General features: G+C 40.3%; 1 protein-coding gene across 2 annotated transcripts in view; it reads left to right on the top strand.

Moving 5' to 3' along the window:
- Nucleotides 1–19169, top strand: part of LOC126418585 (protein GUCD1) — a 49127-nt gene that overhangs the window by 10293 nt on the left and 19665 nt on the right. Inside the window, exons 1-4 of one of the 2 annotated variants that reach the window (XM_050085405.1) lie at nt 679–758; nt 14067–14226; nt 14341–14467; nt 14569–14788. In XM_050085405.1, the coding sequence (XP_049941362.1) occupies nt 680–758; nt 14067–14226; nt 14341–14467; nt 14569–14788 (586 nt within the window). In that variant the 5' untranslated portion in view covers nt 679. Of the gene's footprint in view, nt 1–678; nt 759–14066; nt 14227–14340; nt 14468–14568; nt 14789–19169 lie in introns of those variants that run through there. The other variant, XM_050085407.1, reaches the window with a different exon arrangement.

Raw genomic sequence — 19169 nt, 5'->3', positions numbered from 1 at the left:
TGTTGAACTGCACCTCAAAGATTGCTACATCACTACCCCTATCCACTTCCAAGCTACCAACCACCAACAGTACTTCCACTTCAACAGCTGCCACCCATTCCATATCAAGAAGTTACAGCCTAACCACCCATGGTCATCACATCTCTAGTGATGAGTAGCCCCTCTCCAAATATGTCAAGGGTCCCACTGAGGTCTTCACAGACCAAAATTACCCTCCCAACCTCGTCTAGAAATAGATCTCCCATGCCTTCTCTCTCCAGTCACTTACAATGTCCCATACACCCACTGTCCGACCACTAAAGAGCACTCCCTTTATGACTCAGTACCACCGAGGACTGAAATGACTGAATCACATTGACTGCCAGAGTTTTGACTACCTCTTGTCGAGCTTCGAAATGATGGATACCCTCCACATTCCTCTCACATTGGTGCTCTGCTGGCCACTGAACCTATGCAGTATCCTTTTCCACCCCTGCTCCACTCCTGCTCCCAACCCCTTGCCTCACAACTCACATCTCTGCAATAGACCCAGATGCAAGACCTGTCCCATGCATACTTCCACTCCAGGCATCTGGAGTCCTGTAACAGGCATCTCCTACCCAATCAAAGGCAGGGAGACAAAAGCAGCCATCTGATCTACCAACAAAGCTTCAAATGCTGTGCTGCTTTTGACATGGCTATGATAACTAGCAAGCTGTCTGTCAGCATGAATGGCCACTGCCCAACTATGGACAAGAGACAGCTGGACCACCCAGTAGGTGAGCATGTCACTCAACGTACTCTGCTTTACTTTAATGAGTTTTTCACTTCCTGTGCCTTCTGGATTCTTCCTACAAACACTAGCTCTTCTGAACTGCACAGGTGGGGTCTCTCTCTGTAGCACATTTTTTGTTCCCGTAACCCCCTGGCCTCAGCTTTCACTAATACCTCTCGTCTAATCAGTTACAATGTTTCCTGCTTCCACTCCAAAAGCTTTCTATCATACTAATGCACCTACAAGTCTCCTCTTCCCTCTCCCTCAGCTTCTCGACACTGCACCTAGCTGCCCTATCCTGTCTCCGCATGTTTCTGCAGACTTCCACAGTCGCAGTTTAGAGTCGGACCTCAGTGCCCGGAGACAGTGACTGTGTGTGTGTGTGTGTGTGTGTGTGTGTGTGTGTGTGTGTTTAGCAATCTTTTCCTTCACACCTATCTTCGACTTAGTGCCTCCTCTGTGTGGTGAGTATCAGTCTCTCCTTTTGATGGTGTTCGCAAATATAATAAATCTGGTTTCAGTGCCCCATTTTTGCCCCATTTTTTTCTACTAGTGTTAGGAAGAATTAATTGAATTTGGTAGCTAGTGATTTGAATCTGACACGTCTTGTAACTATTGTCATCTGTAAGTTGGACATTTTTTGCCTTGCCAAGTTTATTCATTTAATGCCTGACAATGCTCCAAATTTTCATTGCTCTATTCTTGGACTCTCACATTTTTGTACATATTACATTTGTTTTTCTTTATTGATGGCATTGTGTAGAACTTAGAGTACCTCAGAATAGTGTAATTGAGTCAGAATTTCTGATTCTATGAAGCTCTGCCTTTCCTTTCCTTAGCTAAACTTAGCTGGTGGGGACACTTTATAGCCAAAATTTAATCATCATGGTCAACCAAACCATATATCGACTGTGATTCTTCTGTTCATCATACTATATTAGTTGATTGAGCTAGGTACAGGAACAATATTTTAACAATCAGACATTTTGCCGTCATCAGGATCGCTGACAAAACTGTTCATCAGTGTACCTGACAGTGGTGATGTATCTGACTGTTGAAATATTATGCCTGCAGGGCACTGTGAACCAGCTGTAAGCCTGTAAGCTGCCCAGTCCTTTATTAAGTGGTCCATACCTATTTTTTAAAAAGACAACAAGAGTTAAAAATAAATTATCAATTGCTATGTTCTTGTATTCTTGTTGTAAATTTTCTTGTGGGGAACAAACCAAAGCTGTGTGTCAGTAACTTGCGTGTGCGCTTGCGCAATATTTACCATAATGCTCTAGCAGCAAACAAAAATCAGGCAGTGTTTCCATTTATTTTTGAGAACTGACATCACTTTCTTACTATTTTTTGCCAGGAGCTTGTTGTTGTATCAAATAGTAGATACAAATAGCAGCCGAGCAGCATAAGAGGAACAGCAGTCACTTTCTTGTCAAACTGCCTGCTTTATCCCCTTATATGTGCAAAGTAAGCCAGAAATAAGTCCCATAATAACTGGTTTGAAGGGTAGGCACTATTCATAACATCTAGTTGCAGAAGTTACCTGCAGTAGCAGCTTCTACATGTCAATGTATAACCTGACTCGTTCCTCGATGCCAGTCGTCCTACTCGGCAGCGACATTTACAGAATGTTATGTGCAAATGAAAGAGTGCTTGCTGCATTTATTAGATCATTCTCCAGTAGTTTTGAGCATTTGATGTGTATGTGGCTATTATTCCTGCTTGCAGTTTTTATGAGCACATAATTCTGTGTTGAAGAAGGCTGTTCTGTGTAGCTTCAAGAATAGGATACACTGTCAGCATAAAAATGTCAGACATCCCTGCATTATGTGGAATTGTCCTCTAGATTTCACAAGATGCGAACCCACCAGCACACAAAAGGAGGCGGAGAGTATCGTGCTGTCGGTAGAGAAACAGCGACGGCAGAAGGGACCCGTCAGGAGAGCTCGGTGACTAGTCACTGGATGTCACCTGAGTAAAAAATCTGTCAGGGACACTTCAACCCTCATAAAGCTTCCCGAGTTGACTGTCTGTGCTGTGATCGTGAAGTGGAAATGCAAAGGTACAACTAAAGCTAAACAGAGACCAGGTAGACCTCACATACTGACTATTGGTAGTATGTTAAAAAAGAGTGGAATATGACTGTTGAGCAGCTCCTCATAAGCGAGTTGTTTCTGTAATCGGAGCTGGGCAGCTCTTGAGGGGTGGAGAGAGTGACACCACTGGACCGCATGCAGCAAAGAACACGATTATTGTATTGCCGTGACAGTACAGCCTGTCGTGGAGCATCATCTGTGAGGCAGTGGGTTTTGGACAGTAATGTTCTCAAAATAGACTCGTCTGCCTGGTGTTCTGACCCGAACTGGAAGGAGCACCTTTGGGAAGAGACAGAACGTTGACTTCACTCCGGACCTGAGCGTTCGACATCGTTACCTTCTCTGTTTTTAGCTACTGAGGAAAACTAGGCTACCGTTCCTCCAAGGACATTTGGACTCCTTGTCAAAAGTGTCCCCAATAGTGTTCAAGCTGTTGTAAATGCAAAGGGTGGACACAGCCACTAATGACATTCCCTGACAGGTGACAGGATACTTTTGCTCGATAGTGTATGTTGCCATGACAGTTAATATTTTTAAGTCTTTTAATTTACCACTGTATAATTGTCTTTGGGATATTTTCAAAGTACTTGTAACAGATTCCTTTTGAAGCTTTAAAACTGTAGTAAACAGCACTGTTCCAGGTCACTGTAGGCCTGAGTGTAAATATATTGAGTATATGGTACCCTTTCAAAATGTCGCATCAGTTATTGTTTGATCCATTTTCATTCATTCATTCATTCATTCTTTAGAAATATGCTAATACTTGATGTTGAAGAAATATTGTCTACTACACTGAACAATTTGTAAGATTTAGTTATTTAGTTAGTTGCTTAGTTACATGTTCCATGGATCATCTCGCACGGTAGAGTCTAATGTTATGCATCGAGTCATTTTACATTCATATTGCAAATTAATTTGCACATTTGGTTACATTCTGAACATTTCTAAGTTTATATTACAAACGAAAAAAAGTGAGATCTACGGATCACATTCTACACATTATAATAATAGAAATTCTTCTTGAAGGAATTTTCTCAGTTTGTTTTCAAATTTTACTGTGGTTTCTGTCAGACATTTCATATCACTGGGTAAGCGATGAAAAATCTTTGTTGCAGCATTTTGATATCCTGTCGCAATGAATAACACCTTTGTTTTAATGACTGGAACCTCAGGTCACATATGCCCATGACACTTTCTGCCCTAGTATAAAACAAGCCACCCATCTTTGAACTGTTTCAATGATCTACGTCAATCCTATCTGATGCAGATCCCACACCACACAGCAGTTCTTCAGAAGAGAATGTACAAGCATAGTGTATGTAGGCAATCTCTTTTGTAGACCTGTTGCATTTTTTCAGTGTTCTGCTAGTCTTGGGTTTGCTTTACTGGCAACATTATTTATGTGGTTATCCCAGCTTAAGCTATTTGTTACTACAATCCCTAAGTATCTAGTTGAATTTGCAGTCTTTAGATTTGTGTGATTAACTGTGTAACCAAAATTTAGTGGATTCCTTGTGGTACTCATGTGGATGACTTCACACTTTTCATTGTTTACAGTCTATTGCCACTTTTTGCCCCCATACACATATATCCCCCCCCATGAACCATGGACCTTGCCGTTGGTGGGGAGGCTTGCGTGCCTCAGCGATACAGATAGCCGTACCGTAGGTGCAACCACAACGGAGGGGTATCTGTTGAGAGGCCAGACAAACGTGTGGTTCCTGAGGAGGGGCAGCAGCCTTTTCAGTAGTTGCAAGGGCAACAGTCTGGATGATTGACTGATCTGGCCTTGTAACAATAACCAAAACGGCCTTGCTGTGCTGGTACTGCGAACGGCTGAAAGCAAGGGGAAACTACAGCCGTAATTTTTCCCGAGGGCATGCAGCTTTACTGTATGATTACATGATGATGGCGTCCTCTTGGGTAAAATATTCTGGAGGTAAAATAGTCCCCCATTCGGATCTCCGGGCGGGGACTACTCAAGAGGATGTCGTTATCAGGAGAAAGAAAACTGGCGTTCTACGGATCGGAGCGTGGAATGTCAGATCCCTTAATCGGGCAGGTAGGTTAGAAAATTTAAAAAGGGAAATGGATAGGTTGAAGTTAGATATAGTGGGAATTAGTGAAGTTCGGTGGCAGGAGGAACAAGACTTCTGGTCAGGTGACTACAGGGTTATAAACACAAAATCAAATAGGGGTAATGCAGGAGTAGGTTTAATAATGAATAGGAAAATAGGAATGCGGGTAAGCTACTACAAACAGCATAGTGAACGCATTATTGTGGCCAAGATAGATACGAAGCCCACACCTACTACAGTAGTACAAGTTTATATGCCAACTAGCTCTGCAGATGACGAAGAAATTGAAGAAATGTATGATGAAATAAAAGAAATTATTCAGATTGTGAAGGGAGACGAAAATTTAATAGTCATGGGTGACTGGAATTCGAGTGTAGGAAAAGGGAGAGAAGGAAACATAGTTGGTGAATATGGATTGGGGGACAGAAATGAAAGAGGAAGCCGCCTGGTGGAATTTTGCACAGAGCACAACTTAATCATAACTAACACTTGGTTTAAGAATCATGAAAGAAGGTTGTATACATGGAAGAACCCTGGAGATACTAAAAGGTATCAGATAGATTATATAATGGTAAGACAGAGATTTAGGAACCAGGTTTTAAATTGTAAGACATTTCCAGGGGCAGATGTGGACTCTGACCACAATCTATTGGTTATGACCTGTAGATTAAAACTGAAGAAACTGCAAGAAGGTGGGAATTTAAGGAGATGGGACCTGGATAAACTAAAAGAACCAGAGGTTGTACAGAGATTCAGGGAGAGCATAAGGGAGCAATTGACAGGAATGGGGGAAATAAATACAGTAGAAGAAGAATGGGTAGCTTTGAGGGATGAAGTAGTGAAGGCAGCAGAGGATCAAGTAGGTAAAAAGACGAGGGCTAGTAGAAATCCTTGGGTAACAGAAGAAATATTGAATTTGATTGATGAAAGGAGAAAATATAAAAATGCAGTAAGTGAAACAGGCAAAAAGGAATACAAACGTCTCAAAAATGAGATCGACAGGAAGTGCAAAATGGCTAAGCAGGGATGGCTAGAGGACAAATGTAAGGATGTAGAGGCTTATCTCACTAGGGGTAAGATAGATACCGCCTACAGGAAAATTAAAGAGACCTTTGGAGATAAGAGAACGACTTGTATGAATATCAAGAGCTCAGATGGAAACCCAGTTCTAAGCAAAGAAGGGAAAGCAGAAAGGTAGAAGGATTATATAGAGGGTCTATACAAGGGCGATGTACTTGAGGACAATATTATGGAAATGGAAGAGGATGTAGATGAAGATGAAATGGGAGATAAGATACTGCGTGAAGAGTTTGACAGAGCACTGAAAGACCTGAGTCGAAACAAGGCCCCCGGAGTAGACAATATTCCATTGGAACTACTGACGGCCGTGGGAGAGCCAGTCCTGACAAAGCTCTACCATCTGGTGAGCAAGATGTATGAAACAGGCGAAATACCCTCAGACTTCAAGAAGAATATAATAATTCCAATCCCAAAGAAAGCAGGTGTTGACAGATGTGAAAATTACCGAACTATCAGCTTAATAAGTCACAGCTGCAAAATACTAACACGAATTCTTTACAGACGAATGGAAAAACTAGTAGAAGCCAACCTCGGGGAAGATCAGTTTGGATTCCGTAGAAACACTGGAACACGTGAGGCAATACTGACCTTACGACTTATCTTAGAAGAAAGGTTAAGGAAAGGCAAACCTACGTTTCTAGCATTTGTAGACTTAGAGAAAGCTTTTGACAATGTTGACTGGAATACTCTCTTTCAAATTCTAAAGGTGGCAGGGGTAAAATACAGGGAGCGAAAGGCTATTTACAATTTGTACAGAAACCAGATGGCAGTTATAAGAGTCGAGGGACATGAAAGGGAAGCAGTGGTTGGGAAGGGAGTAAGACAGGGTTGTAGCCTGTCCCCGATGTTGTTCAATCTGTATATTGAGCAAGCAGTAAAGGAAACAAAAGAAAAATTCGGAGTAGGTATTAAAATTCATGGAGAAGAAATAAAAACTTTGAGGTTCGCCGATGACATTGTAATTCTGTCAGAGACAGCAAAGGACTTGGAAGAGCAGTTGAATGGAATGGACAGTATCTTGAAAGGAGGATATAAGATGAACATCAACAAAAGCAAAACAAGGATAATGGAATGTAGTCTAATTAAGTCAGGTGATGCTGAGGGAATTAGATTAGGAAATGAGGCACTTAAAGTAGTAAAGGAGTTTTGCTATTTGGGGAGCAAAATAACTGATGATGGTCGAAGTAGAGAGGATATAAAATGTAGGCTGGCAATGGCAAGGAAAGCGTTTCTGAAGAAGAGAAATTTGTTAACATCGAGTATTGATTTAAGTGTCAGGAAGTCATTTCTGAAAGTATTTGTATGGAGTGTAGCCATGTATGGAAGTGAAACATGGACGATAAATAGTTTGGACAAGAAGAGAATAGAAGCTTTCGAAATGTGGTGCTACAGAAGAATGCTGAAGATTAGATGGGTAGATCACATAACTAATGAGGAAGTATTGAATAGGATTGGGGAGAAGAGATGTTTGTGGCACAACTTGACCAGAAGAAGGGATCGGTTGGTAGGACATGTTCTGAGGCATCAAGGGATCACCAATTTAGTATTGGAGGGCAGCGTGGAGGGTAAAAATCGTAGGGGGAGACCAAGAGATGAATACGCTAAGCAGATTCAGAAGGATGTAGGTTGCAGTAGGTACTGGGAGATGAAAAAGCTTGCACAGGATAGAGTAGCATGGAGAGCTGCATCAAACCAGTCTCAGGACTGAAGACCACAACAACAACAACACATATATCTTGTCTAAATCATTAAGCAATTTGTTTTGATCATCTGATGACTTTATAGGACTGCAAATGAAAGCATCATCTGTGTACAATCTAAGAATGGTACTCATATTATCTCCTAAATAGTTTATGTAGCTCAGGAATAGTAGAGGGCCCATAACACTTCCTTGGGGGAACAGCAGATAATACTTCTGTTTTACTCGATGACTTTCCATCAATTACTATGAACTGTACATTTCTGATGAAATCATGAATCCAGTCACACAACTAAGATGATTGTCCATATGCATGCAATTTGATTAGGAGTTGCTTTTGAGATAGGGTTTCAAAAGCCTTCTGAAATCTAAAAATACGGAATCAACTTGACGTCCCTTGTCAGTAGCACTCACTACTTCAAGAGAATAAAGAGATAGTTGTGTTTCACAAGATTGATATTTTCTGAATCTTTGTTGGATGTTTGTCAATAAATTGTTTTCTTCAAGATAACTTGTAATGTTCAAACACAGTGTATGTTCCAAAATCCTACAGCAAATCAATGTTAGTGATATGTGTCTGTAATGTAGCGGATTACTCCTGTTTACTTTCTAGGGTATTGGTGTGACTTGTGCAATGTTCCAGACTTTACAAATGAAACTTTCAATGAGTGATCAGTTGCATATGATTGCTAAATATGGAGCCATTGTATCAGGATAGTCTGAGAGGAACCTGCCTGGTATACAATTAGGACCAGAGGTCTTACCTTAATTAAGTGGTTTAAGCTTCTTTGGTACATCGAGGATATCTACTGTTCCATCAGATGCACAGAAATTTTAGTTCTATCCAAAGGCCTCACCCTTAGCCCTACACCCAAATTTAACCATTCTCAACTTGTCATTGGACGTACTCTCCTTCTCCTGGCCCTGCAATGGAAGCACTTCTTTGTCGCCAATCCCTCCAATGAAAACCAATCTAATTCCAACATTGAACTCTGCCTCTCCCATTTTGTACGACCACTCAGCTGTGATCCTCCCTCTCATCTAACCACCAGCTGGTCACCTTTCAGGAATTCCTCGCCTCCAACTTAGCCTCACCATCCTTCCTCAGGTCCCATCCTGAAAGTACAAACCTTTCAGCAGAAGAAAGGATAGCCATACACAGCCTCAAAACAAATCTTGACCTAATCATCCTGCCTGCAGACAATGTCTCCAACACTGTTGTTATGATCATATTGACTACATGGCAGACGGCGTCCACCAATTATCTGATTCCTCCACTCTGCCAGAGTGATACTATCCCAGAAGTCCAAAATAACCTCCAGTCCCTGCTTAAAGCCTTAGGCCTTTCCCAGAACCTCTCCCCTGAATCCATTTCCCTCCTCACCCCTATGACACCCGCACACCGATCTTCTACATGCTCCCCAGAATCCACAAACCCAGCAATCCTGCACGCCCCATTGTGGTTGGCTATTGTGCCCTTACTGAGAGAGTTTTGGCCCTTATTGAAAAACTCCTCCAACCAATTGTTTTTAATCTAGCCTCCCACATGAAAGACACCAACAACTTTCTTCATTGACTCTCCACTATCCTCACCTCTTTACCTCCTGGATACCTACTTGTCCCTCATGCCCATGGTCTTACCACTATTGAACACTGCCTTTGCCAATGCCCTTCAGACTCCAAAGCCACTACCTCATTCCTCATAAACCTTACTAATTTCATAACCCACAACAACTTCTCCTTTGAATGAAGGTATAAAAACAAATCTGCAGCACAGCCATGGGACCTGGATGGCACCCTCTTACGCCAGCCTGTTTATGGGCCATCTAGAGAAGACCTTTCTAGCCTCCCAAAACGCCAAACCCTTAGCCTGGTTCAGGTTCTTTGTTGATATCTTCATGATGTGGACTCAGGGCCAAGATACCCTATCTTCATTCCATCAAAATCTCAGTACCTTCTCTCCCATTAGCTTCTCCTGGTCCTCAACCCAGCAGGCCACCCCCCTAGACACATGACCTCATCCTCTGTAATCGCTCCACCTGCACCTCTGTCCACATTAGACCCACCAACCACCAACAGTATCTGCATTTTGACAGCTGTCAACCCTTTCACACCAAAAAAATCCCTCCCATCCAGCCTGGCCACCTGGGGACGTCATATGTACAGCGACAAGAGCTCCCCTGCTCAGTATGCTGAGGGTCTCACCAAGGCCTTCACAGACAGGCACTATTCCCCAGACCTAGTCTGCAAAGAGATCTCCTACACCATTTCACTTCACACCCCCAGTCCTCCCACAACCCCTAAGAACCATTTTTAGGCCGCACTTGAGGCACTGAGTGTGTCTTTCGGCTGGAGTACGTCACATGTGACCAGAATCTTTTTGGTTTTTCTGCCATATTTTAAGACAGTTTTACTGTGGAAAGTATTAAAAGCATCTGGACTCGCATTCAGGAGGATGATGGTTCAATCCCGTCTCCAGCCATCCTGATTTAGGTTTTCCGTGATTTCCCTAAATCGTTTCAGGCAAATGGCAGGATGGTCCCTTTGAAAGGGCACGGCCGATTTCCTTCCCTAACCTGAGCTTGTGCTCCGTCTCTAATGACCTCGTTGTCGACGGGACGTTAAAATACACTAACCTAACCTAACCTATTAAAAGCATCTCACTTTGAAGTTCACACTACATTGCGAACTTCTGTAAAACTTCAGTAGTCTTGAGGGTTTTGCATTCTTTTAAGTTTGGCGTGCTTTTTTCATTGCTTCTACAACAGTGTTCTGGTCTGTTTAATGCACCATGTGGGATCAGTACCATCTCTCATTAATTTATTTGATGTATGTGTCTCAATAGCTGTCAGTACCATCTCTCAATAGCTGTCAGTACCGTTTCTTTGAATTTAAACCACATCTGGTCTGCATTTACATGTTCATATTGGAAGGAGTGGAAACTGTATCTTTGGAAGGCCTCAACCGAACTTGTACTGCTTTTTAAAATCTATGGATTTTGCACTTATTTTTGACGAGTTATGGTATTCAGTCTCTCTACAAAAACCTTATGGTCACTAATCTCTGTATCTGTCGTGATTGCCCAGGATTATTTATTGCTAAGAGGTCAAGTATAATTCCGCAATCATTTACAATTCGAATGGACTCTTGAATTAATTGTTTGAAATAATTTTCTGAGAATGCATTCAAAATGATTTCAGATGATGTTTTGTACCTACCTCCAACTTTAAACATATATTTTTGCCAACATAGCAAGGGTAGATTGAAGTTGTCACCAACTACAAATGTATGATTGGGGTACATACTTGAAATGAGATTCAAGTTTACTTTGAACTGTTCAGCAACTGTTCAACTGAGTCAGGGGATTGGTAAGAGGAACCAATTATGATTTATTCTGGTTGTCAAGTGTAACTCTACCCATACTAACTCGCAGGAATTATCTACTTCAGTTTCAGTGCAAGATAAACTACATCTGACAGCAATAAATGCTCCACCACCAACTATATTTAATCTATTCTTTCTGAACACAGTTAGGTCCTTTGTAAAAATTTTGGCTAAACTTATTTCTGGCTTTAGCCAGCTTTCTGTACTTATAACAATGCTTTTTACATTACATCCAGTGCTTTTTACATTGAAGAGCCAAAGAAACTGGTACACCTGCCTAATGTCATGTGGGGCCCCTGTGAGCACACAGTAGTGCTGCAACACGATGTGGCATGGACTCGACTAATGTCTGAAGTAGTGCTGGAGGGAATTGACACCATGAATCCTGCAGGGCTGTCCATAAATCCGTAAGAGTACTAGGGGGTGGTGGAGATCTCTTTGAACAGTACGTTGCAAGGCATGCCAAATATGCTCAATAATGTTCATGTCAGGGGAGTTTGGTGACCAGTGGAAGTGTTTAATCTCAGAAGAGTGATCCTGGAGCCACTCTGTAGCAATTCTAGATGTGTGGGGGTGTCACATTGTCCTGCTGGAATTGCCCAAGTCCATCAGAATGCACAATGGATGTGAATGGATGCAGGTGATCAGACAGGATGCTTACGTATGTGTCACCTGTCAGAGTCATATCTAAATGTATCAGGGATCCCATATCACTCCCAACTGCATACGCCCCACACCATTACAAAGCCTTCACCAGCTTAAACAGTCCCCCGCTGACATGAGGGTCCATGTATTCATGAGGTTGCCTCCATACTCATACACTTCAATCTGCTCAATACATTTTGAAACGGGGCACTTCCAACCAGGCAACATGTTTCCAGTCATCAACAGTCCAATGTCAGTGTTGATGGGCCCAGGTGAAGTGTAAAGCTTTGTGTTGTGCAGTCATCAAGGGTACACAGGTGGGCCTTCGGCTCCAATGATGTTTCGTTGGCTGGTTAGCAAGCTGACACTTGTTGATGGCCCAGCATTGGAATCTGCAGCAGTTTGTGGAAGGGTTGCACTTCTGTCACATTGAACCATTCTCTTCAGTTGTCCCGTTCTTGCAGGCTCTTTTTCTGGAGCAGCGATGTCAGAGATTTGATGTTTTACCGGATTCCTGATATTCATGATACACTTGTGAAATGGTCATATGAGAAAACTGCCACTTTATCGCTACCTCTGAGATGCTGTGTCTGATCGCTCATGCACCGACTATAACACCGTGTTCAAACTCACTTATATCTTGATAAGGTGCCATTGTTGCAGCAGTAACTGCGTCAGACACTTGTTGTCTTATAAAGGTGTTGCTGACCACAGCACAGTATTCTGCCTGTTTACATAATATCCCTGTATTTGAATATGCATGCCTTTACCAGTTTCTTTGGTGCTTCAATGTATTAGCACTTGGAGCTCTGTTCTTTTTCCAACACAGCTATCAAAATTTACAACTACAATACTGTTTGATTCTAGCTCCACTTTCCTCTGTTTGCCCTTCACCCTTTTAGACTGATGTGCTTTCTGTAGGTTCCTGAGACCCTCTAACCTAAAAACCCCCTGAATCTCCTCCACACAGCCTCCGCTACCCGCTTAGCTGCTTCCTGTGTGTAGTTTTCCCTCTCCCCAAGATTTGCAATATTTCTAAATGCAGATGTGGCTGAATTAAGTTGTTTTAGGAGTTCAAAAATGTGCTTTCAATATGAACGCCTAAGAATTTTGAAGTTTCTACCATATTTAGTATTTCCTCACAACGTATTACACTTATTGTTGGTATAGTAGCCCTAGATGTACAGAACTGAATTTGTTGTGTCTTTTTAAAATTGAGGGCAAGACAACCCATAGAAAACCAGTCAACAATACTTTTAAGAACTTTGTTTATGATTTCTTCTGTTTCTGTATGTATGCTTGGATTGACTAAAATACTAGTATCATCTTCAAAAAGAACTAATTCTGCTTGTTGTATAGTAGACAGAAGATTGTTTACATATATATGGAACAATAGTGGACCTAAAATTGAGCTTTGGAGAATCCTGTACATGTTTTCTCCACACTCAGAATTATATCCCCAGATTATACCGGTTGAATTACAAAGTACAACTTCCTGCACTGTTTTGTTTAGATATGACGTTATTGGTTGCTTGGCTATACCAGCAATCCCATAAAACTTCAATTTATCTAGATGAATACTGTGATTCACTCAGTCAAATGCCTTAGATAGTTCGCAGAAAATACCAACCGGTGCTATTTTATTATTTAATGCTTTGTAATATCTGGTGTGTGGACATGTAAATGGCATTCTCGGTAAAGCAATCTGTCTGAAACTGAAATTGTCGTCCTGGGTTTGATTCCTGGCTGGGTTGGGGGATTTTCTCTGCCTGGGGACTGGTGTTTGTGTTGTCCTCATCATTTCATCATCATCATCATAATCATCAATCATGACAGTGGCTAGATTGGACTGTGTAAAAATTGGGACTTTGTACGGGTGTGAGATACTATTCTAGAGTACATCCCTTTCTCAAAAATTTTGTAAAAAAAAAAAAAACAACAACAGTGAAACAGGTTGGTACAGTTTTATTGTGTAGGAACAAACCTCATCTCTGTTTGAAACACCAGGGAAACCAGATGAGCTCTTATTTTTGAGAGAATTTATACTTAATTTTGGAATGAGAAGTTGGTGATCCATTCATATGACTGAATTTTATGAGAGTTAATTTTTCAACATACTGCTGTGATTTTTCTCTTGAACCATTTATCTCCATGCTTTCTACTGCATTTAAGAAATGAGTATTATATAATTTGCTCCCTGTGACTGATCATTTACAGCCCCTCCATTCAGTTCAATAGTGATTTATCTTGTTCTGTGGGCGATTGTCATTTCGGCAACATGTTTATCATTCTCAACATAGAATCCTGAAGATCAGTATTTTTTATAGGTCTTCCACCTGTTTTTGAACGGAAAGTGGTGCATCAACGACAGAGGTTCTATTGGGATTGTGGAGTGTCATGTGTGTTAATGGTTTTGCCTTGTGATGGATATCAGCATTTTCTTGCAAATTTTAATGAAATATGCAAGGAAGAAGATTTCAACAAGAGGTGTGTTCCTATACTAGTATAGAACAAGATTCATTTTAACTATCTCATTCTTTCATTTAAAATTATTTTTAATGAGTTTTAAGAATAGATAGTACCTTACTTTTATGGTTACAGCACATGGACTATAGATCTATGTTACTTGCTGAGGCGGTATAATGTGAAACACTTGTTCTGCACAGTTACTATGGGTGTACATCCAGAGTATAAGGGACAAGCATTTTATGAAAAGGTTATTAAAAATGTGAGTAATCATATAATTAGATAAATTTTTGTTAGTGGATTTTAAGTGTGTATTGTTTTCAAAAAGTGCTCATCAGTTTATCAAGTGGTGACTGCTTGCAGGATGAAGAGAGGGTAAACAAAAAGTTTGCCGATGCTGAGGAGTACGGGATAGATATAAAGAAAACATCTTTAACGTGCAGTGATCTTATCAATCACATATTTCAATTTGGGCCAGTGATATTACTGACAAATGCAAGCCTCCTTACTTGCACCAACTGTAAGTGTAGGAAGTTTACAAATGAATTACTGAGCTGCCTTCCTTGGCCTACAGCATATGCAGGTTAGTGTTAAATTAACAAATTTATGAGAAAGCATATATGATCTTTTCATATTTTCATATAAATGTTTCAGTTTGTATTATAATTTAATTCCTGCAATTAGTTATTTTCTTTCCCTTAGAAACTAGTTTTTTTTTTTTTTATAGTGTCAAATGGGTAATGTATAATGGGAAAACTCCTCACAGAGACATGATTCGTATGATTTGTAAATTGAGAATTTTTAGTTTATCTTTGGTAGTGATTTACACTAAAAACTAGTTTAATATTGAATTGAATTTGTGAGATAAGACAGTTATACGTTGTTGTCATTTCAATCATTGATGTATAATATCTGTCTGCTGCAGCTCGTCTCTCCACTCTTGGTGTTTGCCAACTGTTGTCTTCACTCCAGCCTGCTTTGTCACTGAACTGCCTCACACACTCGATCCTGCAATTCTTTTCTTACTTAGGGCATCTGGGCCTGTACTTGCAATTCTTTCCTTTCACTGTCTGTTCAGCTACAGTTTTCGGCAGTGGCTGTTTAATAATTTGTGACTGGCCATATTAAGTCTTCATTTAGTTATGTTCTTTTGTGTTCTTTGTCAGGCATTTTTTTTTTCTTGTTCACTCAATGCAGGATGACTTCATTCCTAAAACAGATCACCTGATCTTCCACAGTCTTATGTAACACCGCATTCTAGTGCTTCTAATCATTTCATTTGTTCACATTTTGCAACCCCGCACAGCTGTGTTCCACACAAAGTGAGTAGATCCCAGATGACACATTGGTACATTCCCATGTTCAGATTATCAGGTTGGAGATGCCAGATAGCATGTGTGGCATAGCAGGCATTCATTTCCCTTGAGTCGTGCTGAAGAGCACATTCAGCAACTGTGTACCAGGATTTGACAGTGGTGAGGCTGGAGTAGGTAGTGGTGCATGGCTGCACGAGGAGGCTGGAGTAGGTAGTGGTGCATGGCTGCACGAGGCACATCGTATTGTGGAGATGGTTACATAGGTAGGAACCTCGAGGTAGGGATAATGGTTTGGGAATGTCATAAAGGTTTGACTAGAAAGTTACAGAGCTAAGGAGTGTGACGGAAAGTGACAGTAGGTGGTGCAGGGAAGATATCAGAGAAAGAGGGTATCATTTTAGGGCTTAACTAGAGAAAGTCGTAACCTCGGCAGAATGAAGTATTGAGTTTGAAGATGTCAGTGGTGCTGAGTGATGAGGGGCAGGCTTCTCAGTTTTTGGAACTAAGGACTGTATTAGTCAGAGAGTGAGCAAAGGATACTGCGTGGGAGATTTGTTCGTGAATAAGATCTGTGGGGTAGTTGTGAGGGGCTGTCAGTATAGGTGTTGCAGGATTTTGTCGTGGTGCGAAAGGAGTGGCAGCCCTCGAAATGTAGGTGTAGTGTCCTGCAGTTCTCCCAGTCAAAGTTTCCATCGATACAGATATCCTCATTGAGGTAGTTGTTTACTTCCCTTATTGCCTCTTATATTTACACAAATTAAACATCAGTGCCGATGAGGAGCAGCCTGGGCTGCCATACGTGTGTCTTTCCTGATTTTGGCCTCTTGTATCGTTCTGTCAGGACTGGCTGGTACAGTCTTCTCAGCTAAATCTACATATTTGAAAAGAAAACAAAGGAATCTTATGACATGGATACATCCTGACTGGACAAGAGGAGAGTGCCAGCTAGATCGTGTCTGCATGGACAAATTTTTTCATAAAGAAATTCGAAATGTTTAAGTGCTGAGAGGAACAGACATCAGGTTCAGATCATTATTTGGTCAAAATCAAAATCAAAATCAAATTCACCCCATTAAGGAAAAAAGACAGAGAGAAATTGGAGATAAAAGAAAGTATGTCCCACATAAATTAATAAAAAATGACAAATATCAGAAAAACACACAAAATACAATAGTAATATGTACAATGCTCCATCTTGCATGACAGCAGTTAACTTTGTAAGAGAGCGTATTACATTGCAGTTGTAATCTTTCAAAAACTTTCTTGTACGAAGTATGTCAGTGAAATGAGAAAAGTGAAAATATTGCAATAACCATATTAGTAGATATGCTGCAGTATGGTTAAATGATTTTTTGAACAAGACATTATTGTGAACATTTGCAGAAGACACAACTGTAGTTGATAATGATTGATTTTGTACGAAATGTGCTCCAAATTATATGCATAAGCTTGCAAAAATGTACAGAAATATATCTCCGTTCCTGTAAATGCATACCGAAACCAGGCAGGAATGATAGGTCTGTCAAGATTTGTATGAAGCACAAATGTAATTGGCAGCTAACTGTGTAACACGAATTTTTTGTATCACTTAATATCTAAAAATATACAATTTATTGCAATACACAAAAGCCTTGACTGAATCAGTGAAAGGTAATAGGAAAAGGGCACAAACAGCAAAGTATTAGACATGAAGATTTCAAATCAGGCCTGTCTTTTGTAAGTTTTTTCACACAAAGGAAAAATTGTGTTGGGTTATTTATATAAATAAATGTACAGAATGCACAGATTTTGCACTTAGCTGGGTTTTTGATACCTTCTACACTAGTGTGCTAGAGATCAACATTGTAGCACGAGTTAATCCCAATCAAAATAGTGCAAATCGTGAGGCTTCTTCCACACGGGGTGGCTAACAATGCTCAGTGTGTCTTAAATTGTTTATTGATCATTCCTTCAGAAATGAGGTGGTGTGTGTATTGTGACATGGGTTGAAAAACACTGACATAGGCCATTAAACATGGAAGACAATACCCCGTGGTTGGTGACTAATAGAAAGTTATTTGCATCGCCAAGCAAGAAATGGGAAAGCTATACCGTCTTAGAGAGATGCTTTAATTACATTGTAGGCGATATGGAAAGTGAAGGTCCGTGAAAAGTTGTCTACGATGACAGTAGCTTAAAGGAAAATGTTCCACATGGTTACTCACTCGATAATATAAAACTGTAAGTCTTCAGCTGTGTCAGATGATTTGTAATACTTCTCGGTTTTGTGTCAGATGATTCATAATACTTCTCGGTTTGAGGTGATGGGTGGATCAAAGTATTGTGTAGAATTCATGTGATGATATATTTCCATTTTTAGTTTTATTTATTTTAGTCAGTCATGCATTCCACAGACCATTTCTATGACCTATCCTAATAACTTGTTACAGACCAGATTCCTACAACATGTTTAAACAATACTAAGTGCAGTCCATTTACAGATAGTTTAATATGACTGTTAAAAATGTTTAGTAACAGTAGTATGCACAGTTTTGCACTACATAATTAATTCATTATTTTTGTGGTCTTCAGTACCAAGACTGGTTTGATACAACCCTCCACTTTAGTCCGTCATGTGCAAGTCTCATTGTGTCTGCAGCCTGCATCCATTTGAACTCCCTAAGGCTTCGTCAGTCCTGTGTCGACAGCAGCAAGTCTTACACCTCACACTTCCCTCCATTACCAAACTGAAGATTCTTTGATGTCTCAGTATGTGTCCTATCAGCACACCATCCTTTTTTTATTTATTTGTAGTAAGGTTATGCCATAAATTTCTTTTTCATCCGTTCAGTACCTACTCATTAGTTAGCAATGCCCATCTTATCTTCAGCAATCTTCTGTAGCTCCACATTTCAAGAGCTTCTACTCTCTTCTTGTCTGAACTTATTATTGTCGACATTTAAATTCAATTCGAGGCTACACTGAAGACTAGTGAACTAAGGTTTTCTCTAAAGTTTTTGGTTACATCTGAGGTGATGCATATCCATATATAAATTTATGCCCACCCTCGATACTGAGTGTCACCAAATAATCTCAGGTGCACATTTGATTTCTATCTCGATGGATTTAAATCTCTTGTCTACTGTGACAAATATGTGACATCCATTTCCCATTAACTTATCCTAATACCCTTAAATTTTTCCAAAAATTCTCTCTGCCCTAAAATTTTTGGTTTTCACATGCTTTCTGTGTTAGTATTAAGTGTGCTCTACTGCTTTTTAGGAACACTTCAACTCTTTCTTCTCCATGAATTTTAATTCCATTTCCAAATTTCTGTTTGCATTCCATCACAGTTCGTTCATTATACAAGTTGAATAACATAGGAGATAGGCTATGGCCCTATCTCATTCCCTTCTTGACTACTGCCTCCCTTTCATGTTCTTTGACTATTACAACTGCAGTCTGGTTTCTGTACAAGTTGTGAATAATTATTTGTTACCTGTATTTTATCCCTGATGCCTTCAGAATTTCAAAGAGTGTATTCCAATCAGCATTGTCAAAAGCTTTGTCTAAATCTACAAATGCTATAAACATAGGTTTGCCTTTCACCTTCTTAGACAAGTCTTAGAGTAAATATTACCTTACTTGTTTCTACATTTGTCAGGACAC

This window comes from Schistocerca serialis, chromosome 9 (assembly GCF_023864345.2).
Source record: "Schistocerca serialis cubense isolate TAMUIC-IGC-003099 chromosome 9, iqSchSeri2.2, whole genome shotgun sequence".
Classification (NCBI taxonomy): Eukaryota; Metazoa; Arthropoda; class Insecta; order Orthoptera; family Acrididae; genus Schistocerca; species Schistocerca serialis.
Note: the sequence above shows the minus strand (reverse complement) of the source record. Positions and strands in the feature narration are given on the sequence as shown.